This window comes from Lissotriton vulgaris, chromosome 9, assembly GCF_964263255.1.
Source record: "Lissotriton vulgaris chromosome 9, aLisVul1.2, whole genome shotgun sequence".
Lineage (NCBI taxonomy): Eukaryota > Metazoa > Chordata > Amphibia > Caudata > Salamandridae > Lissotriton > Lissotriton vulgaris.
In genome coordinates, this window is record NC_141697.1 from 324,020,836 (window position 1) to 324,045,217 (window position 24,382).

The 24,382-nt window shown below is 43.4% G+C and overlaps 1 protein-coding gene across 2 annotated transcripts in view; it reads right to left on the bottom strand.

Moving 5' to 3' along the window:
• Window positions 1-7,917: 7,917 nt before the first annotated feature.
• PTPN21 (protein tyrosine phosphatase non-receptor type 21) overlaps window positions 7,918-24,382 on the bottom strand; it is a 369,019-nt gene continuing 352,554 nt past the window's right edge. For both annotated transcript variants that reach the window (XM_086937623.1, XM_086937622.1), the window contains one exon: window positions 7,918-9,569. In XM_086937623.1, the coding sequence (XP_086793749.1) occupies window positions 9,441-9,569 (129 nt within the window). In that variant the 3' untranslated portion in view covers window positions 7,918-9,440. The remainder of the gene's footprint in view (window positions 9,570-24,382) is intronic.

A 24,382-nucleotide genomic window follows, 5' to 3' on the forward strand; every position in this document is an offset into this window, starting at 1 on the left:
CGTTTTTTTTCTGCAACAAGATGCCAGTTTGGTAATACTTGTATACTAGAGTAAAAACCCGTTTTGAGGGGAACAAAGGGTCTGGTTAATTGGAATGCCAAGATGGTCAGGTCTGGGAAAGAATTTTATGCTGTTATGTCAGCTTTGCTTCCAGAATTGTTTGGATCTCTTTTATTTACATTTCTGGAATTTTCATAAAAAAGATCATGGAAACATAATTAAAAAATACAGCAACGTCTTTCTGCTTTACAACTGGGACATGCGTCTTCTATTCTCCCCAACACCATTTAGTCTTTTTCATATATTAAAGGGATATTCTGCACATTTGTTTTTTATATATATGCATGTAGATTAGTTTTTATGTCAAAATCTAGGCGGCACACAGAAATCTTTCAAGAATGCACACTGGAGCCAATCAAGACATTCTGTTAACCACATTGGCTAATCCCAAATCGATCTGGCCAGTGCAATTTACCTGAACATCCCTGTTCAAGAATCCAAACACTTTCTTGCATGTGCAATACAACTATTCAATAGTATTCACCTACAAAACACTTCCAAAGGCTATCTGTCGAAATATGCATGATGGATGCATTGTGCAATTAAAATTTAATAATAGGAACATTGCTATAGAATCACTCAACTTTGGAGCTGTCTGCATTATGTCGATCACACCCGCCAACATTTCTGAATGCAACATAATATTAGATTATAAAACTATATGTAATCCATCATCAAAAAATATTATTTCTTATTTTTTATTTGGGGGTCGACAACTTTATTGCAGAATCACACCCGGGGACATGATGTTCAGCTGTTGCTATCCCAACTTTTGTATTTTCCATAAAGGAACTTAAAGTTAATTTTTTGACAGACATACATTTTGGATCATTTTCAAATACCATGAATCTAAAGATTCCTGGTGCGGTTTTACTTCTTGTGCAACAGAGTAGATTATCTAGTGAAAGCATTAGAAGGGGTTGTTCACCTAGGAGTCAGCTGTTGATTTTGCTCTTATTTTTAGACAGGAGAAGCAAAACCAGAAGATGGTTTGCTTTCCATTACATAACATAACGTGTATTTGTAAAGCACACATTCACCCAGAAGCGTACCATGGGGCTGAATAACAGATGTTCATTAGAATACTGCTTTCACATAGAAATACAGCTTATGCAAAAAAAAAATTATTTACATAATAGAAGAATCAGGAGAATTTAAAGAAAAGTTTAGGCTAACGAAATGTATCTTGCATTACAGGATTCTCTACAAATTCTCCAGTCTACCCAGGTTGAGTGTATATTAAAATACGTTTTCTCCAGCAGTTTGAGTAAAAGAACGGGCCATACTCAGCACGGACTTGTAAATGTACTAGAACACTATGCAACGTGATGCCATAAGGACCTGAGCATCTTGGGCCCATTCACAGGAAATTCCATATACTCATATACACAGATAGATGTTTACCTTCATTTGATTGTAGATTTATAAATTTCTGAAATTCTCAAAGGCTGCCAGGAATACACCAGGAAAGCTGTGACAAACTCATTTTCCCCAGGTGTGCTCCTAAAAAAAGTTTGAGGAGTCCCATGTACATGATTATGAGGGCATTTACGTATATACAATTTTGTGGTTTTTGTAAAGCGTTACTTCCCAAAATGTCTTGAATGACCATAATTGCACTTTAATATTTTCCTTTCATCTCCAGGGTAAACTATTCCCACCATTGGTCATGTAGAAATTGATTTATCACTGTTCTCAGGTTCTTGACATGAAAATATATCTGACCAGACCCAATCTAATATAAATCATTACTTGTAGAGGACACCTTCAAAAAGGTGTATCTGATGGAGGAGACTGACTGTATACTGCTAAGGCAAAGAATATCTAATAACTTTATAGGGCTAACTTAGATTGAATAAACTTATTTTGTAACTCTTTACAAAAAGAAAGAAAATTTAGTACTGAGTCTCAACAGCACAGGAAATGCTTTGCTGGGCTCACAGCTGCTACTCTAAATGTGTTCTCTCAGAACATCACTTTCTTGGTTCCCACGGTAAGAAGAGTAAAACTATTGAGAACTGCGACTGCAAGATGGCCAGTTTTGTTGCATGCCATAAAGGAAAGGGCTGCATTGTGGACTATCCCATGTATAATGCATAGTGATTTGCAGGTCACTCGTTGTGTAACAGGAACCTAGTTGAGTTAGGCCAGAGTCTAATATGGTCATTCTTGCTTAGCACAGCCTTTCTAGACATGTCATAACAGGGACGGTAAGCGCTTTTGGAAACCAAGATTGATGCTCTTACTGTAATCAAGGAGAGCATGGACAAAAGTCCAAACACACTGAGGGATTTCCAAGTAAATAAATATCTGGTTTCTAGGTTGGAAAATGGTTTGTGAATATCCAAAAAGGAAGTACATTGGTGGGCATTTCCAGATATTCAGGACATTCTCCTCGCCACTAGATTAATATTTAGTTAAACGTAAAGATGAGCGTGAATATACAAAAATCTTTGCATGCAAAACAATGTTTTGAGAATAGCGAGGATGTCTTTTACACTTGTTAAAAACGTTATTGGCACATTAGTTTATTTATAAAAAAATTACACCACTGCCCTACCTGTATGAACACGCTCTACAGTATAACAACCATAGAGAAAGGTTTGTTTACAACGCGATTGTCAGCCATCATTAAAAATTACACTTGTATATAGCTTTATGAATTAGGTCCTTAGCCAATCAGCTGTCCAAAGAATTGAAGAAATGGGGTAGGTTTAGAGAAAGGGGCGCCTGCTTTAATTTTACTATTGACTCTAACATTAGCCCCTACATGTCCTTCTCTTAAATGCCCTCTTCGTCCCAGGCTTTGTAATTAAGGGCAATAAATTTGAACAAGCATTTTCAATGCAATGGGCTCGCATTCACACGAGTTTGATCTATTAGCATTGTAAATGACAATGCTATGTGCTGTTGTTAAAACAGATAAATAAAAGGCATTGTCATTTACAATGCCAATAGCTTAAACTCTCACAAATGCGAGTCATATAGCAGTGCACATGCGTTCTGAGCTTGTGCTATAAAAAATTGTTTAAAGCATTAGGAGACAGCGTGTCCACAAAACTATTTGAGAAAATAGTGCTCGGACGCTATAATCAAAGCCTACCGAGTAACAACACACCTAACAGGGTGTCGCCATGGGAGGTCACAAAATGAGACAATGCGGTACTATGGAGGGACTACTAAGCCTATTGAACAATGTACAGCCACAGTTTACAGTGGGCAACGACACAAGCTAATGAAAAATATGGGCGGAGAGTGGGTGGAGCTTCAAGTCCCTACCTGAATACAGCATGCCTCGCAGAGCAGCGCTTGTGCATGCGCTGCCCAGGCTTGACCAAAAAAAGATAAGCGTGCAATCTGCCTCTGCAGGGATAGTGCCGTCTCACTCAGTAAGACGGAGAGGAGGATGTCCTGATTCATGGCAATGAAGTTTACCGGTAAGTAGTGGTTTCATTATCTTCTTGCCTGATTATGGGTTCAGGGAATAAATAATTACTTTGCGCATTTACAGCATTAGGAGCAGGCTTCTTGTAATTTATTACTACTGTGCAAGTGAGCTCAATTAACCTGAGAAACATGAACCCTGAGCCTGCTGAACAGGATTACATGTTACATACAGCTTTTATTTATCTAACCTGCACTACAGTAGCAGGCAATCGTAATAAGATTTACACATAGAAGTCGTCCCTTTTCATTACTACCCATGCATCCATTACAGCAATGGATCGCAAATAGTTTTAACATTTGTTTCTACAGAGTTTTATATAACGCAAACTTGACCCGAAAGTATCGGGTATCGGAGCGCTTTACACGAGCACCAGTTGTGTTACACGTGGACACATTTGTTTTGTTAGGCATTGGGAGATTAAGTGATTTGCACAGAATCACAGGACGTTGCACATCTTTGCCAAGACTTGAACCCGGTTCCCCAGATTAGAGGTTGACCGCCCATGCCGTTAGGGCAACTCCTCTCCCCAAATAGTATTTTGTATTTTAAAGACATGTAATGTTTAATCAACTTTATGATACATGTCGGTCACAATTGGAAAGCAGTCCAATTAACATATGAGTAAGTACTCTGTGCCTGTTCTTTAGCTGTTGTTACTGTGCATAGCTGGTTGAGATAACTGTGTGGATGTAAGTAAACCATTTAAATAGTATTTTATGTCCACACCATATGCCAACTTCGGAATTATTTCCTCGTTTAATTCTGGGACCCAAGAGAGATGAGATGGTCTTTGGAGCCCTTTCACTACCTAAGGGGCACGCTAGCATCTGATAGTGCTTTCACACACTACATAAGGCCACGCCCCATGCCCTGGGAAGACTGAAAACTGGTGTGTATTTTGTGAGATGAGCTGCAACAGTCAAACTGGGAAGCTACTATGTACCACAGTTTACAGCTCACTTTACTGTTCACTGTATGATAAAGACGCCACATGGAACTTTGTGAACCCTGTAGTTACTGTGTGTACTCTTGGGTATGCACACGACTACAATCACCAAAAGTTATTTTTAATTGTTATACTGCTTGTTGAATGGATTACCACAAACAATCCAATTCAATGATATTATTGCTTTTAAATTAGAAGATCGCTGTTGAATTAAACAAAAAAAAGGATTGTTCACATGGTTGATTAACCAGTTACAAGGCACGTCTCATTTTGTACTAACAGATTAAAAAGCAGGACACGGTTTGTGTTATTTAGTATCCAAGAGAAAAAATGTAGGTGGAATACCAACAAGGACAAACAACCCAGCCTTCCATCTTTCTGTGGTCAATCAACTGTCAATCATTAACTTGGGGAATAGCCTCTCCAGTGTTTACACCATTTTTAAATAGTGGAGTAGCATGAACCGCTATAAAAAAAAGTAAATTTTTGGCTTGTAAAAGGCTTTTGAAAGTTAATTATGGCCGCTAATATATTAGGTGTATCAAACCGAGGATAATCTGGCTCCTCATTAATGATTGCGGATATCGCAAAACCTTTGTATCACAGAAGAAAATAGATGCCAGTATATTCTGCTAAGTTATAGCTGTGGTTTGTACTCGTAGGTCATACTACTACTGCGAAAGATTTCTGAATTCTCGGGAAACACCAGAATGACCAGTGATGCCCCATGGCAACAACTAGAAAATATCACTAGAAGATTACATTTTATCATGCCAACCGATATATTGGTGTAATGGGACCTCATTTAACGGTACCAATGTAATGGCTTCTTCTGCTCAGTTTCTGCTATTTAATGACCATATGGTAAACTGAATTAATGTATTAGTCTAGCACATATCTATCAATAACGCATAGTGAGATTTCTTTATCAAACTGGTCCAGAAAATAATGCTGCATTCATTGGGAAAAACCCTATGAAGAGAGCCAAGTGAGATCCAGATGATCGCATACAGAAAGCATCTTTTGCACAGCAATTCCATACTACTCTTCAATGGCATGTGACAAACCAGAACTCATTGGCCCTCAATTGCAGTTTGCCAGACTTCAAGCTTGTTTATCAGTAATAGTCTGCTCATGTGGAATTAACAAATTCACCACAGTAGATAATGGTTGTTTGCCAAATTTCAAGACAATCGTGTGTATGTATGTGCGATGAGTTTGCATATGTATGAGTGTGCAAATGCTCCTGCTTTTGCTTTTTTTTTTAATTGGGAGGCGCATATGGAAGTAGGAAGTTGAGTCTTGCTTTCTGTTGCGCCCACTCTGAAAATTAAGTATGGCTCAAGAAGTGAGGTGCGCGATGTGAGAAATTGCTCTACTGCTCAGAAGTCATGACTCTGCCGGTGGATCTTTGCCGGCGTCTAGACATGCTGCTCTCGGACACGCAGGCGATCTTTGAAAAGGTCAGATGAGTTTTTTAATCGCATTGCTGGTGGCAGCCGAAAATTGTCAACTGACCACAAGTTGAATTATAACAATTCTCTTCACCATCCAGCTTAACTTTTGTGCAAAAATAAATTAGAGGGAGAAGCAAATCAGAATTAATTCTGTAAGTACAGAAATGCTGTTTTAACGCATATTTTCCCCACCTTCCAGGTACAATGGCTGCATTTTCTAGGCAGTTTTCACTGTCCATTTTCTCCTGTTGCAGTCGGGGTTGAGATACGAGGAAAAAGTGACAAGCCCAACCACAAGTTTTCCACATTTCTATCCATAAATGAGGAGGATTGTGAAGAAGTGGCATCGCTCTTTTGGATCTCTTAAGAAGGACTGCAAATTCATCAAGGCACCTTCTTCACAACTGTTTAAAGCCTGTTGTTTTCAGAAGGGCCCTTTTTTTTTTAAATAAGCAGCTGCTGAGCATCATGTTCAAAACGTTTAGTTTACCCTATTTTAAGGAAATACTGAATTGTTAATACGCAAGAATTATTTTTAAACTGGACACCCATTTAAAGATTACTTACGAAATTTGTAAGAAGTTACGATGTTAGAGACGAGCCCTTAAAAATGTAGAGTACAGAAGGACCTAAATATTTTGGGACCCCATTCAAAAACCATATACGAGTATCGGGATCAGTACGAGAGGAGGACTCTTTACATTCTCTTACATCCCTTTGTGAGTCATCCCCGAAAAATTCAACTCCCTCATAAAAGTGCAAGTAGGGCACATTCCTTTCTATTTGTACGAATCGAATATGAATACTATCAGAATGTTACCATTTTATTCCCAGTTCAGATGTTTTGGGGCCACCTCACAAAAGCATGTAAGCATATATGAAAGAGTATTAAGGGACTACTACTTTATGCAGTTCAAAATGCCTTAGTGAATAAGCCTGTTTGTCCTTTAATCTTTTCATTTCAAAACGTAGTGTTTGCTTGGTGCCATATTTAAAATATGTGCATGGTCTCTTTTCAAGCAGCAGAATTACCAGCGTGTTGGTTTTCTTTAGCAGCTTGTCGTTGACTAGGTTACCTCCAATGTCTCTCATAGGTTTATATTAATAATCAGTGGTATCATCTCTCTTTTCCAAGACCTTTTTTGACAGAGACTCATCACCTGATCGGAGGGTCTGAGGGGGGCAGCCAACTACTGGTCCTAACTCATTGATTTAACCGTTAGTCAGTTGGGAGCGCAGCAGGTTTTTGGGTCTGATATTTGCACTTCATGGGCACTTCTGTTGTGTGCATTGCGCGGCTCAACATTTTGAGTCTACTCAATGAAAAAGGAATGTTCCCTCGTTAGTAAGAGTTCATGGCCCCATACAAAAGAAATAGCACATGGGTGCCCTGACTGCAGACTACATATAAGTGGACAGTTACCGCTCTCTATAAGGGTACCCTTTGGTGAAATGGCACGAAGGGTCTATTGGACATCCTCAAATGGAGGCAAGCCAAAGACTGCAGCCCCTGTGTAAAACGGAGAGGCTGGCTCAACCACAAATCTGTCTTTTGCAGCTACGCTCCTTTCGTTGCATTTACACACAAGAAGGGTATGTACTATACAAAATTGGTTACATCATCCAGCCTCTGCAATCTGTGTTCCCATACTCAAAATGAGAAAAGAACTACAAAAACCCAGACACAAACTGGTAATGGGGGGAAAAAAGGGGGGGGGGGAGTATAGGATTAGCTTATGGTGGCCCAGGCTTCATGACATGGTGCTAGTTGACAGCTATTGAAGATATCACTTTAAGAAGACAAGTCAATATAGATTATGGGGCACGTTAACATTTTTAAATTACTTGCTGTAGGAAAGAAATAATTTTAGAAGCACAATAACAGACAATTACTTCATTTCAAAAGCTTAGAGCAAACTTGCATTTCCCATAGTAAAATAATAAAAAAAAATGTCTAGGTGGGCCATTAAAAATACACCACATTCACACTTTCACTTCCTCTTTACCATTTTACTACTTACAAATATTCCTTTTTCTGCACACGTTACAGTCATCAGTTTAAATTCTTCAGCTAAGAAAATATTCAGCCCTAATAAGGCGTTAGAATCTAAAAAGATAGACAATTACAATCTGTATTTTTAGCTATATAAATAAAAGAGTCCCAAAAAAGTGCTTTTAAAAGAAGCGCCCATCCACTTGATTTTAACTAGTAAAATCAGACATTCAGTTCAAACGGAGAAATAATACTGATAAAAATGTACTTCATATCACCGTTCCGCAGATTCAGATGCTGCAGGGTTCCCTGTGTAAGAACCAATTTTGAGAACCCTGCACGAAAGTATGCGCTCATTGGCCTGCCTCACTAGAACTGTCAGCATAAATGTGTTACAAGTGCTGTAGACCCAGCCTTGGGTCTTCCATTTGTCTTTTGTTCTGCTACTCCAGTTTCATTTTCAAAAGTCACGGGACCAATTGTTTTGATAGCCCAAGCACTGCCATCTTGATCATGCATGTCCTGGGCTACAGTCTCCTTGTCCGATTCATGGTTCTGGGATCCAGGATGCCATAAGTCGTATTTTTGGATCCTGTTGTGCAGGAAGCCCGCCAAAAGCCCCCACCCAGGAGGATGTTACTTATTTGGAGTAAGGCTCTATAGGATATTTCACAGTGAGTTGAAATTGTCAGATTTCTAAGCCAGGGACTGTGGCAGGGTGAAACACATCAGATGTACTTGACTGCTTGAGGAATCCAGCCCCTTATGGACTTTTAGAGCCATCAGCCTGTTAAGGATCCACTTGATGATGAAGTGCACAACTGTCTTTAAACAGCCTATTGACAACTCTCCCGATTTTCCTAAAAGGAGCTCTGTTATGGGCCGCTGTGCAATTCAACTAAAGCACATTGTGATGGCCATCAGAGGAGCATCACTGGCTAACAATGGTGCTACCATTCCTATGTTTTGGAAGCAATCACCCAGTCAACAGGAAACTGGTCATGTGTATTGTACTATTGCTGTGTAGCGCAAATGAAACCGCTCATCCAAAACTTAGATTTTCAAACTCAGAAATCTCACCATTTCTAGTTGATCCATACTACTATCAACCTTAGTAGCTCACTCTTCATTTTACTGAAATGCCTCTTGACCAAATCAATCCTAGGTTTAAACAGATCTACCTTCATGTTCACTGGTAAGGAAGATCTTTTGCATGGGAGACTTGAGTATTAGCCATTGCGCTTGAAAGAGTTAACATTAACGCATCACTGACTTTCAGCTAAAGTTAACTAGCTTCCAAGGTGTGGGAGGTTTTACTACCGCCCGCTCCATCTTCAGATGTTTAGTGGAGCCGATACTTTAGACTCTGCACTCACGTAAAAGCAAGCACATCACACCAGCATTTGAGTGGCTCAAACATATTCTTCACTCTTTCAAAAATCCCTTATTAAGAAATTGCAAAGATGCCTGCCTCAGCCAATTAGCACGGTTCCATAAACTCCAACTAGGTGTAGGTCCTGTTCGATTTGGCGGTGTTCAAATCAGCCTGGAACTTTTGAGGAACTCTATAAGCACCTTGTAGACAAAAGTGTACTGGCAGATAATCTGAACCATCATCATCCGCTGTTGTCTAAGCATGTCCAATACTTTTGGGATGTCCAGCATCTGAAACAAGAGACACAGGAAAAGGGTTTAATATATCTACAACAGGTTGATGGAGCGAGTGTCACGTGTCAACTACAGGATGAACAAAGGAGCCACTAAGTCACAGAACAGACATTTTATCAGTGGTTAAGGCTGACCATGGAGAAGCCCCATTCTGTTGTTCCATGTTTGGAATCGCTATACCCAGCACTGAAGAACAAAGAAGTTGATTTAGTGTAGGGCGTTCAGCTAAGTACCAACTTGTACCACATTTCCCACACCTATCAAGTATGTCCAAAGTAAAAGCATAACAACTTTTCCCATTGACTCAGTTCAGTTCAAAAAGCTTTTATTCGGTTTGTGATACAACCATATAAGCAAAATAAAAACACACCTGCAACCACCATGACATTGTTTGAATCAAATGGAGCTTAGCATGAGAAACAATTCATTAAAACAATCTATGTATATTATCTCTGTGCAAAAATTCGCAAAACAATTTACAAAACTATACAGTTCTTGTAATGTCATATATAAACATAACAGTCAAACCATACAAATAATTACTTATGCTTGGCTGTTTAGGCAGAGAGTGCAAATTTCGCAAAAAAGTGTCTAGTGCAAATAGGATACACATTATGAGCATATCATACTAGTGCAGTCATAAGCAGCAGTTCTGACATTATATACTATGTGCAAAACGCTATAAAATGTACAATTACTGACATTATATGCAATGTGCAAATAGCGTTATAAAGTGTCATATGCATACTAGAATTCCTTTTTATGTGCAAATTATGCATAAAGGGCAAGTTATCATAGATTAGGAGAATTAATTCTACCATATCATGTTTAAAAAGTAATAGATTTCCTAGCAGCAATACATTTTAAAATATAGGATGCTACAAAAAAACAAATATCCTGACTTTCCAGTGTAGATACAAGCCTCATAGCATTTTTCGTGGACCGAACATGATATTTTAAAAACAATGGTTTCAGATAACATTTCCTTAAAAAGTAGTAACATTTACAGAACATAAAAAAATGGCAGGAACTTTGTTTGGACATATTGTCGCATGGGCATGCAGCGCTAGTGCTTCTTTTCATAATCAGGAATGCCACGAGGTGGTGAGCTATCCCTAGCCTTAGGCGTGTCAGGACAAAACAATGGGAGGTTTTTGTAACTCTTCATCCAAATACGCCTGAAAACCATTTTTGAGATTTAATTGCTGGTAAAATACGAGGGTGGGATAATGCATAATTAGTCTCCCTCGTGTCTCTCTTCTATAGGCTAGGAATGTTTCTTTAAGCTCTTTTTTCCCGATTGAGGCTACAGACTCTGGTTCTGTATAAATATCACAATTAAATAAAAGACTTAACCACTGTTGAATGAAGCTTAACCATGGAATACAACACAGTGGTCAAGCTTCAAACAGTCCTTAATGATATTTTGCGTGAATGCGGTTTCCTCTTTTGCCCATATAGAACGCCATAATAGAAGGGGACGCAAAGTGGCTAAATCCGAAATGTAGTTGAGTCCTAATTACTGGAGTATTAAATTTATGGAAGCCGATGGTGGGACACTATACAAGAAAATTATTTTCATCTTGCTGTAATGACTTTTCAGAGTGATGGCCCCAAATTCCTGCACCATAAAGTGCAGAAGATACACATCTGGCATTATATATTGTTACCATATATTTAATTCTTCTAGCTCTAACTTTAGAAGAGAATCTGAAAATACTATTGATGCTCCTACTCATTTTATGGTGAATATTCTGAAAATTCGCATGACCATTTTCCATTTCCTGCAAATGTGACACCAAGGTAACAAAAGGATTTGACCGATTGCATTTTGTATTTTCCAGGAAAAAAGCCTTGCATAGTTTGGGTGTTATTTTTCCACAAATCATGACAAAAGTTTTAGATTTGTTTATTAAAAGTTTTCTGCCATTAATAAATAGTAAGAAATTATTGATAAGTCGCTGGAGGCCAATAGGGGGTTGTGATATTCAAATCAAAAAGTCTTTTATTCGATTAATCATTTTGATAATCATAAAAAGTACACAAATTGTTTAAAACACATCATCATGAATAAGGCGCATTATTGTTATTACAACACATTATTACTGTTCAAATTAAAATAAATGAATAAATGAGAAAGAAATACATTGGGGTTCGCAGAACTTGATAAATACAGATATACAGATGTTCAAGTAGGGATCAGTTCTATAGCTTTGCGAGTTGATAGGCTTAATTTCAAAAACATAGCTAAGCTTTTTGCCACATATTGAGTATCAAGCTGTTGTAGCGCTAGAAACGCCGGGCGACAGGTCCTCAACCCCATCTGGCGCAGCACTGGTAAAACCCAGCGCCTACGTATTTCAGTGTAATAGTGGCAAAACAATACTGTATGCATGGTTGATTGCGAGGATACTTTATCACAAGGACATTTCCCCAGATCATGAGTCCAAGTTGACATTTTTGGGAAAGAAACCAAACGAAAAAACAAATTAAATCGAAACCTGGTTAATAAATACCTTTCGTGATTAGTTATGTAATATGTAAGGTAAGGCTGTATGCCTGGTGACACTTGAACCATCAGAATATGTACATTAGATTGCTTGGAAACTTCACCAGACAAGCGCAATTCCCTTAAATGACTGAGACATAGGTTTTTCAAGGATTTTCTGCTTATCCCACTGATAGAAGATGGCTCGATTATATACTCAGTGAGATCCAGGTCTTTCAGGAAGTTAACCACGTACGCCAGCCACGGGATGTTTTTCCAGGCTGACATCTCTAAACATTCAGAGATCAGGGCACGTGTAAGATGACATTGTGGTTTGGACCAAACACGGTGCCACAAGAGTACAGGTTGGCATTTGATGTAATCAACCAAATAGTCAATCCCGAGCTCGATGTGACATCCATAGGTGGGGGCACTCTGTGGGAGGGCCAGCAGATATTTGGTAAAGACATTTTGGACTTTTTGCAGTTCCATAACATTAGCATAACCCCATACCCCAGCTCCATATGTGGCGATACTCTGACATTTGGCTTGGAAGATCTTAAGGAGCGCTGATGGAGTTGGTTTACCCAATTTTCTGGAAAATGAAACAAGGGCAGAGGTAGCTCGTTGAAAGAGTAATTTTCTGGTTACCAATGCCCTTTTCCATGTCAGGTGGTCGTCTATTAAGATACCCAAATAGGGGTATTCCCTCACACGTTCCAGTTTGGTGAGCTCGATACAGAGATGTTTGGAACTTTTTACCTTGGGCCCGGAGTGCATGACAAAGGTCTTGGTCTTGTTCACCTTTAGCCCAAGCGAAAACATGTAGGTACAATATTTGTCCAGCTGTTTCTGGAGCTGTACTAGGGTCCTGGCAAAAAGTACAGAATCGTCAGCGTAAAGTAACGCTGGAATAGGGCGATGATTAATGGTCGGTAGATCCTGACTCCCTTCTAGCATGGCTTCTTCCAAACCGTTAGTGTATAAGTTAAACAGGAAGGGAGCCAGGACACAACCCTGCCGTACTCCACGAGTTACTGGAAAGGAGGATGTTAACTCTCCACCCCTACCATATCTTACGCAAGCCGAGGCATCTGTATAAAGCTCGCGCAAAAATTTGATGAGGGGAGGATCAACACCCAACTCCTCCAGAATGGACCACAGCTTGACGTGAATTACGCAGTCAAACGCCGCACTAAGGTCGACGTAGACCATGAATAGGTTGCCCCGTTTTACTCCCACATATTTCCCAATAAGAAGGGTGAGATTCAGAGCCTGTTCGACAGTACCCAGTCCCTCCCGGAATCCATATTGGAGGTCAGTAATGATGTTCTTTTCTGCCGCCCAATCCTGTAAACGTTCCAGAATTAGGCGACCCGCGACCTTACCCAATGAATCCAGGAGGGAAATGGGTCTGTAGCAGGCGGGGTTGTTTCTTTCACCCTTCTTAAAAATTGGAAGGAGTATCGAGGAAGACCAAGAATCCAGAAGGCCGATGTTTAAGACTGCGGCCATCAGCTGCGTGATGACTGGGGACCATAGTTCCAAGTTACATATAAATATGTCGAGCGGTGCACCATCCGGGCCCGGCGCTTTACCTGTTTTAGAGGAAGAAAGTGCACTTATAACCTCTCCTAGGGTAAAATGAAGATCAATTGGATAAACCCTTTTTGTTGGGGAGTCGGTTATTGAGGTGGATTGTGCAGAGTGTTCCGGGGGTTGATCACTAAAGATCTTGGAAAAGTGAGACACCCACTCGTCGGCAGTCACGGCCACATCCAGGTGTTGGTGTGAGCTAGCGTCCAGCAGGAATGGGGATTTAACAATCTGCCAGAACTGAATGCTGTCCTTACTCTGGCAGCTCTCATGTAATTGGGCCCACAGTTTATTTTTATGATCTTTTTTGCAACTCGTTTGGGCCTGCTTGTATTCTGTTCTTAATTTAGCTACAGTATCTTTATCTCTATTTGGGTTGTGTAGCTCTTTTTTTAAAGCGGTTAGGGCTTTCCGACAAGCCGTGTTGAACCATCGAGGCTCAGAGTGATTACCTGGATTGGGCTTTCGGGTTAATACCTTCTGGATGGTATTGAGGATTTCTCCGAAGCTAGTAATAATTTGCTCATGGGAGGAGTCTTCATCGAGACAGGTGGAAATCCAGGGGAGAGCCTTAGCTATGACCTTACTTGAGGTAACTGATGGGTCAACACTTGACCATTTCACAGAGTAACCGTTTGTTTTATCCATAGTCAGTGCTTTTTGGGTCAGCAAACTCTTCTTCGGTGTATTGGGAGCAGTCGTAGGTAACTTGATCTTAATACTGTTAGGAAAATGATCGCCGGCTATTTCTGAGCCTGTAGTAAATTGGTGAAGCGTACCCATTACAGGATAAGAACATAGTATAAAATCTATGGTGCTACGACAACCCCTGCCATGAAAGGTAGGTCTAAATTCCACAGGTGGGTTTACGAGTTCATTTGCGAACATCACTTCTAGGGACATTAGGCTATCATTAAAAGAGTCTCCTACAGGGGTATGGGTAAAGTGGGTCAACGGGGAATCATGTTCATCTAAGAGGCCACAGACAGTTTTCTTATAGTTAGGGCACAGTTGTACATTAAAATCCCCTCCCCATATTACATTGCTCATAGCTGATGGATACTTAACACGTTGTTCAGTTATATACAAAGAAATATCAGACACAGTCTTTGCACAATCTGCTGGTGTTAAATTGTTGTAAAAGTTTATAAGAGTGTAAGATGTACCATTTTTAAAAGTGAGCAAAATAATTTGATAATTTGGTGTAGTACGTAGAGTTATGGTTTTCTTTGCTGCTAAAGTGTTAGAAATATAAACCACAAGGCCCCCCATGGGTCTACCATGTGTTGTTGGACTGGCTGGGGAGTGAAGTGTTATGTATCCTTGTATATGCAGTGGGTTAATTGTCCAGGTCTCTTGCAGGCAAATTATCTGATGGGTGATGACAAAGTCTAACCAAGGTGCCAGTACAATCTTGGATCGGAGACCTGCAACGTTCCAGAATATTATTGAAACTAGGTGGAACGACGGGGTTTCAGTACCATACGCTGGGCATCCTATTTGCGAAGGAGTCTTAGTTATTGCGCATGGATCGAAATTTGGAGAGAGGGACAGGATGTCACCTTGCATGTTACATATGATAGCGGGACTGGGCTGAATATCAGCGCCTTGACAGAGGTTTATATCATCTGTGGCAATTGTAGCTAATGTGGTTAATGGTGACTTTATTTGAGTCGATGGACTTGGGAGTTGGAAGGAACTTACAGGCGACAAGGATAGAGGGCTGGAGGGGGATATATTCCTGTCTTCCAAGACGGTGGAGAGTGGTGGTCAGTCCACCATTTCTAGGCAGTCAAACCTATTATAAGTAGGGACGCCCCCCCAATCTAGGTATGGCATGTTATCTCTACCTCCTTGTCCTGCCCAGTTTGACCAATCCGAGTTACTATTCCAGTTGCCTACCTGGGTCCAGTTCCACTCGGGGCTTGGTTGCATGGGTTTAGCTGGAGGATAGAAAAAGGCTAGTCTTTTAGTGCCGATTCCCTCAGGGGATGTTTGGGGGCCCCAAGAGGAGATCAACTCGACAGTTTGGGGATCCTCAAAGTTTATGATTATGCAATCTCCTGGGATCGTTTTTCGCTCCCTCCCGATCCACGTGACTCTGCGTACCGAAACAATTCTGTTATTAGAATATGGAGGAAGTGGGCGATTCAGTGACAACCAGTGGATTATTTTGTTTTTTAGGGACCATCCCGGTTCTTCAGAATTGGTACGCAAAACTGGGACCCCGGTCATAATGATAATGTACGGGGTCGCTTCCGGGGGAAGGTGAGCAGGCCGGGCTCCGTTACGTCTTGCGTTATAAGAGACGTTTTTTAAGGCTGGGGTTTTTGTCGAGGATTTTGCCGGGTTTGTTGTGGTTATTGTGACGGGTTGGGCCTTTGCTACAGAAGGAGCAGGACGTGAAGAGATGGAAGTGTTTTTAGCTGCGTTATTGGCTGATATTTGCTGCGCTGGTTTGCTAGGTGATTTGGTGGAATTCTGGTGAACCACCGCTGTGGTGGTCGCCACTTTCTGTGGTTTGGATGTTTGCAGAGAGTTGGTTTTACCTGCATTTTTAGGTTTTGAATTTTGAGGTTGAGGCACTGGGAGTGAGGGTGTTGGGATTATGGTCAGACTTTTCTGAACATTTAAGTCATTTGTTAATGAGGCTAGAGATTTTAGAATTTTCGAAAGTGTTAACTCAATGGGTTTCAGATGTAACTTAATTAAAGCCTCTATAGACACCAAAGAGAAGGTCTCATGTGTACTGGGAGCCAGTTCGCTATGTAAATTGCCACTTGGGTTTTGGTTAAGTGTGTCTGACGAAAGATTTATTATTTCAGGCGCTGTGGTAAGCGTTGACTGTTGAAACAGTGCTGGGTAAGATGGGGATAAAGCTGAAGGAAGGGGGTGATCTGAGGGGGGTATCAGGGGATCCTGTTGTATGATGACGTTATTGTGGGAGGTTTTTTTAGCACCCTTTTTCACTTTCCTCTTTTTCGGAATGGCCCCCTCCCTCTGACCCCTTGCATTTAAGGAGGGAGAAGAAGGAGAATCCTCCTCGGGAGGGATAGTAAAGAGAAGTGGAGTTCTCTCGAGTGACGGGGGAGTATGTGGTGCAGAAGAGGGTGAAATGTGAGTAGTGGAGAGATCGATGGATACTGATAAATCCACTATTCCAGGGACAGTATGAGTCGCCAGCTGTAAACCAGCGTCTACAGGGCGTTGCGGAGTTTTGGCTGCCGCCAGTAGTCCCAGGGAGGAGCGTCTGGCTGCGGCCAAATCCTGGGAGACTCTCCTTTCAAGTAAAAGAACACCTTGATTTATGGCATCGTTTGCTTTAGCAATAAATTGATCTATAGGCCCTTTGACCTGTGCAGCATGGGTAGGCTTGGTGTTTCTAGTAAGCCTAGGTGACATGATACGAAATTAATAAGTATAGCGCTAAGTTAAGTAACCGGAAAGTCGGGGTTTGCAATACAAGTACTACAATAACAGCACAGAGGATACGCTATCAAGGGGGTGGCCCAGTCCAGTCTTACCCGGTCTTGAACGGGCTTAAACGGGCCCGCCCTTGGCCCGGGCTTCGCCCCGGGCGCTCCCGCGCGCTCCCGCGCAGCAGGGCTCTACAGTTAATATAGGTCGCTTCCTCCAGTTAGGTGAGGGGGCGGGACGATGAGGGAGAGCAGCCCAGGTGACACGGGCTCGGGGTTTCCCTTGGGCTCCTGGGAAACGGAGTCCACACCCCGTCGCTCGCAGCCCTCTGACCCACTCCGCAACAAAGTGAACTTCTGCCCCTGGTCCTAGGGCGACGCGGGACCCGCGAAGCGGGTTCCGCTAGCAGCAACGATGTAGAGCAACGATGAGGAGGTTCCTGGCAAGCGCTGCGGAAAACAGCAGCAGTCCGTCCCTGTTCCTGGCCAATTAGGTGCAAGTCCCGCGTTCTCAAGCCTCACGGGGCACTTTATCTCGACCCGGAGGCAGGGGGCGGGACGATGAGGGAGAGCAGCCCAGGTGACACGGGCTCGGGGTTTCCCTTGGGCTCCTGGGAAACGGAGTCCACACCCCGTCGCTCGCAGCCCTCTGACCCACTCCGCAACAAAGTGAACTTCTGCCCCTGGTCCTAGGGCGACGCGGGACCCGCGAAGCGGGTTCCGCTAGCAGCAACGATGTAGAGCAACGATGAGCAGGTTCCTGGCAAGCGCTGCGGAAAACAGCAGCAGTCCGTCCCTGTTCCTGGCCAATTAGGTGCAAGTCCCGCGTTCTCAAGCCTCACGGGGCACTTTATCTCGACCCGGAGGCAGGGGGCGGGACGATGAGGGAGAGCAGCCCAGGTGACACGGGCTCGGGGTTTCCCTTGGGCTCCTGGGAAACGGAGTCCACACCCCGTCGCTCGCAGCCCTCTGACCCACTCCGCAACAAAGTGAACTTCTGCCCCTGGTCCTAGGGCGACGCGGGACCCGCGAAGCGGGTTCCGCTAGCAGCAACGATGTAGAGCAACGATGAGGAGGTTCCTGGCAAGCGCTGCGGAAAACAGCAGCAGTCCGTCCCTGTTCCTGGCCAATTAGGTGCAAGTCCCGCGTTCTCAAGCCTCACGGGGCACTTTATCTCGATGTGATATTAAAACCGCATCATCGACATATAATAAAATTGGAACAGGCAGGCCATTAATCACGGGGGCATCCGCGGGTATCTGTTTTAGTGTTGCATCTACTTGATTAATAAATAATGAAAACAGCAATGAGGCAAGGACGCAACCCTGCCGGATGCCCCTTTTAACATTAAACAGGGGGGTACATTCGCCTGCTGGGCCGCAGCGCACTTTACTGGATAGTCTCTCATATACCCTAGTCAGAAAGAATACAATTTCTTTCGGCGCACCAGTATCCAGTAAAGTTTGCCACACTATGGAGTGGTCCACGAGATCGAAGGCGGTACTAAGGTCTGCAAAGCATAAAAACAAATTACCCCCTTTGGCCAGTGTATATTTACTAATAAGAAGATCCAAGTCAACCCCTTCGGCGCTTATGACGGAACCGTTCCGTCACGCGCCTCGGGTGAGCTGTGCTAGTGACGGAACGGTTCCGTCACGGCCCGCTCGACGCGCCTGCGCGGCACGTTCTATTGAGCAGGCGCGTTCATGACGGAACCGTTCCGTCACTAGCACAGCTCACCCGAGGCGTGTGACAGAGCGGTTTCGTCACAAGCGCAGGTGAGCCGTGCGACCCCCCCAAGCCCTAGCACTGCGGCGGAATTGCCGCCGCAGTGAAGGGGTTAACACACTGTTCCAGGGAGCCTAAACCCTTCCTGAACCCATATTGAGCTGGTGAAAGGATTTCATTATCTAGGGCCCATGTCTCTAGCCTTTTCAACATAACCCCACTCATAACTTTAATAGATGAGTCCAGTAGCGATATGGGTCGATAGTTGCAGGCCTCAGATTTAGAGCCTTTTTTAAAAAGGGGGATAATTAATGACTGGCCCCAAGATGGCTGGAATTGGCCTTCTGCGGCGGCATTAAAAACCCTAACTAAAATCGGGGCCCATAAATCCATTTCGCTCTTATATAAATCAATGGGCACCCCATGGGGCCCTGGGGCCTTACCCCCTTTACTATCCGCTAACCCTTCATAGACTTCTTCAATGTTAATCAGTAGCGGTAGAATGGGCCAGGTAAAATCATTATGTAAGGAAATATCCGTTCTATCTGGATTAAAAATACTGCTAAAATGTTCGGTTCAAGCATTACTATTTACATACAAGGTTAGTTCTGGTCGGCAATCATCCTTTAAAAAGGGACTATTAATTGTCTCCCAAAAAAGTTTACTATAATTAGTTGCTGCTGCTAAGCTAAGTTTCTCCCATGTTTCGCCTTATAATTCTTTTTTTCGTACCTCAATAGTATATTTGTAATTAAAACGTAGTTCCTGAATATACGCTCTGTCACGTGGCTTAGTTGCTAGAGCTATCTTCAAATTATGTAGGGCCTGGGTGCAGCTTCTATCAAACCACCCTGTCGGTGTCTGTTTTTTTGTCTTAGATGTCTTAGTAAAAAGACCTTCTATGATTTCATTAATCCTAAGAAAATTAGAAATCAGTGACACTGAGTTGGCCTCTTCATTAAGACATTGGTCTATTTCTTGTCTGCATTTAGTAACCACGTCCATATGAATTTTTTGTGGATCAACGCCTGCCCATTTTAACCTCATGCCATTTGTTCTTGTTGGGATAATATTGGTGATACATTTAGGACTAGTTGGTTGTCTATTACCCCAACATAATAGTGACAACGAAATACTATTATGATCACTGACAACCTGTTCTGTGATCCGAAGATTAGCGTAGTCACTGTTACACGATATTAAGACATGGTCAATAATTGTAGCAGCCCCCCTACCGGTAAAGGTTGGGCATGTGGTCTTGTCCTTATTCATGGTGCAGCTCAGAAGTTCAAGGTCATATTTGGCTATTACAAAATTTAATACTGTGCTATATTCATCATGAACAAAATGCATAAAACTAACAGTGTCTTCTCTGGTGTGACCCTTAGTAAACCCAAAATATTTTTATTGGGGCCAATGGGCATGCCTGGATGTTGAAATCGCCAACCCAGAGGATAATGGCTTGACTATTTGGCGTTTCCAGAGCCCTATCAATTTCTTTTTCTAAATTAGAAATTACACAGCCCCTATTATAATTAAAGATGTTATTGTAATAATTAATTAGAAGCAGGTCTTTACCCATACGAAACCGAAGCCTCATTAGTTAACAGTGGGAATCTATTGTCACGCAACTTACTATTTTGCTTTCCGTCAGTTTATTGGAAACAAGTATCACGAGACCTCCTTTAGCCCTACCCGACACAGAGTCAGTGGCTTTAATCCAATTCGATGTATAACCTTCTACATAGATTGGATCTTTGTACCAGGTCTCTTGCAGGCATATTATATCCTAATTTGATGTAATAAGGTCTTTCCAAAATGGTGTATTTAGTTTTCTGTTAAGGCCTGCTATGTTCCATGTCATGATTGTATAACCTTCATTTACATCAACTAATGTAGGAATACCTGATGGATGCTGGACAATTTCAATCAATCAATCAGTGACACTTATAAAGCGCGCTACATACCCGTGGGGTCTCAAGGCGCTGGGGGGGGGGGAGCCGCTTCTGCTCGAACAGCCAGGTCTTCAGCTTCTTCCTGAAGGAGAGGTGGTCTTGGGTCAGGCGCAGGTCGGTCGGGAGGGAGTTCCAGGTCTTGGCGGCCAGGTGGGAGAAGGACCTTCCTCCTGTAGTCGCTCTTCGGATGCGGGGGACGGCGGCGAGGGCGTGGTTGGCTGATCGGAGGTGGCGTTTGGGAGCGTAGAAGTTGACTCGGCTGTTGAGGTAGCTCGGGCCTTGGTCGTGTAGGGCTTTGTGTGCGTGGGTGAGGAGGCGGAAGGTGATTCTTTTGTTGACGGGGAGCCAGTGAAGGTCTCGCAGATGTCCGGAGATGTGGCTGGTTCGTGGGATGTCGAGGATGAGTCTGGCTGAGGCGTTCTGGATCCGCTGGAGTCTCTTCTGGAGCTTGGCGGTGGTCCCGGCGTAGAGGGCGTTGCCGTAGTCCAGTCGGCTGGTGACGAGGGCCTGGGTGACGGTCTTCCTGGTCTCGGTGGGGATCCACCAGAAGATCTTCCGTAGCATGCGTAGGATGTTGAAGCATGCCGAGGAGACGTTGTTGACTTGCCTGGTCATGGAGAGGGAGGAGTCCAGGATGAAGCCCAGGTTGCGTGCATGGTCTGTCGGTTTGGGTGCGGTGCCCAGGGCGGGAGGCCACCAGGAGTCGTCCCAGGCGGAGGGAGAGGAGCCCAGGATGAGGACCTCCGTCTTGTCCGAGTTCAGTTTCAGGCGGCTGGTCGTCATCCACTCGGCTACCTCTTTCATCCCTTCGTGCAGGTTGGCTCTGGCGGCGGCGGGGTCGTTGGTCAGGGAGAGGATCAGCTGGGTGTCGTCGGCGTAGGAGATTATGCTGAGGTTGTGTTTGCGTACGATGGCCGCGAGGGGGCTCATGTAGACGTTGAAGAGGGTGGGGCTCAGAGATGATCCTTGGGGGACGCCGCAGATGACTTCGGTGGCCTCTGACTTGTACGGTGGTAGGCGGACTCTCTGTGTTCTCCCGTCGAGGAAGGAGGTGATCCACTCCAGCGCCTTGTCCTGGATTCCGACGTTGCTGAGGCGCCGTACTAGGGTGCGGTGGCAGACCGTGTCGAATGCCGCGGAGAGGTTTGACTCTCAATCGTTATAGGCACCTGAATTGCAACACTGGGCAAAGTCTGACTATCTGTCGTCCTCCCTAAATTCTGTTGCTTAGCTGAAATTATGGCCAATTTGGGCTTGGGTTTCCTGTAATCTTGGTGTTTAGTATGTAAAAAAGTTGGCAAGTTAGCCTCTTGTACTCCTTTTTGGGCATCTACAGCCTGACCCCCTATTGGGGTAAGCTTTTGTACTATTCCCTCTTCTGAGATAAGTCAATCGTCATCTTCCATTGAACCCAGTATCTGGTACCTGTTAAATACAGGGATACTTGGACAAGGTGGAGGTACTACAGTGGGTGCATGTTTGGGTGTATTATAATTATTATTTAATGTGCCCCCGTTGTTGTTCATTATTAGGTGTCTATAAAAATATCCTAACGGCAAGAGAGTCATATTGTACTCCCATTGGGATGGTAAGGGAGCATTTGCCAAGGCATTCCGTGCCCAGACCGGGGATTTGAAATTGCTGATAATGCAGTCACCCTCGAATTTTTTCTTAAGTGGTCCGATCCATTCCACCCGTTGTGTAAGTAGTATCTGATTTACCCCTGTTGCCAGAAAGCCGCAATTATTCGACAACCAATGCAGGGTTTTATTCTTAAGTGCGGCGTGATTTTCCCGCTGCTCTATGCCCAATTTAGGTACATTGAACAGAACAGCCACATAGGCTCCATATTCGGGTGGCAGATCAATAGACAGGGGTGCTTTGCTTGCGGGGTTAGTGTTGCCAGTTCCAGGTGTATCTATTACAGGCAAATTCCTAACCCCTTCATTCGATTTCTCCCTTTGGATCTTATCACAAATGGGGGCGGAAAAAGGCTTAGCATTATTCTGTACAGAACTCTCTTTAGACACTTCCTTATGGATATTATTTGAATTCCTATTTGCTACACTTACAATGTGTTGGTTATTTAGATTAGTTGTAAGTGATTTACCACCATTGTCATCATTCTGATTGGGACCCCTTCTGTTATTATCTACCTCTGGTTTACCCTTCTCGATTTTGGCATAGATTTTCTCAAGGCTACCACTTAGTTTATGCACCTCTTTAGCAATATTATCTATCCTGTCATGGAGTGGCCTAAGCAATACAGCTAGTTTATGTCTTCCAAAGATACAGTGTTCAATGTGACCTTTCCAACTTGTTCGATATTTGTCTTAGTTGTGCCACCCCTGGTAGGACATCTCTTATCTTTCTTAGCCTCGACATTTTCTATACCAGTAATTTTCTTTTTATTGCCAATAACTTTTGATGGTGGGGTAGGCGATGTATTAGGCGGGGTAACCTGCATAAATAAGGTGGGTGAATTGGAGATACGAGAGGGGTCATCAATAGTTTCACTTATGTCAACAACATGATCAGTTACATCTTCCGTGATGAGGGTGGACCCAGACATAATAGTTCCTTCTTCATTGGCCGAAGTAAATTCTTCTCTAGATTTGTCACCAAGTGCAGTGCTAGGACCCACAGATAATCGTCTTTCTGTACGGTTCATTTCTTCGGATAAAGCACTTACTGCTTTTACCAAATAAGTATCTATGGTGGAGCACATTTTGTCCAACAAGGGTTTGTTTACCCGCCTCCTTGCCATATTATAATGTGTTCAGTAAGATGGCTTCAACTTTGGGGTGGGTTACAAGTAAATACTCCTTCACAATATATAAGATAAGATATAAGCTAACCAGGGCAGACTATGCCTTTACAGTTCGCAGCAGTCAGAAAAAAAAGAACATACGGGCACAGTACCTTCCAGGTGGTCCTGGTTATAGAGGGCAGGTTGCCAAAAACATATGGGGGTCGGTCCAGCCCAGGCTCCTCCGGCCTTTGATGGGCTCAGACGGGCCCGCCCTTGGCCTGGGCTTCGCCCAGACGCCGCCTGCGCGTGTCCAGCGTTGAGTGGTGCGGGAGCGCTTTAGTGCCGCAGGGCTATGACGTCAGCCGGCCCGCGACAAGCAGGGAATTCTGGGGGCTGTGGTTGAAGTAGCCGTTCCCCTCACGGCGGCGTTGAGATATCCTGCTCCCTACCGCAGCGCCTCCACATCCAGGAGAAAGCCGTTCCCCTCACGGCCGAGATGGAGCAAAGTGCAAAGTGCAGCACAGGTAAGCGCGTCCACCGAGTCAAAAGCCTTGGCTGCGTCCAATAGGGCCGCAGGTCACTCTGAGGGTTTGATTTTGCCCGCTGGACCTTCTCTGCCACTTTGCTGTTCAGGAAATGTAAGCAGGATGAGTCAAGATAGTGGGAAACTCAGTGCCCAAAGGGGCCTCTTCAGCAATGCAGTGTACTGTACTGTGCTGGGTCTGTTTTAGGCAGGGGGCCTCAAGTGTGCAAACCTCATAGCCCCTCAATCCGCCTAGGTCAGCTTCTTAACCACATCGCTGCGGCGGTAATTTTTCTGCTGTGCGGCTTTTTTCCATAAGCTGCGTTACATGACGAGCTCAGCTCATCATCCG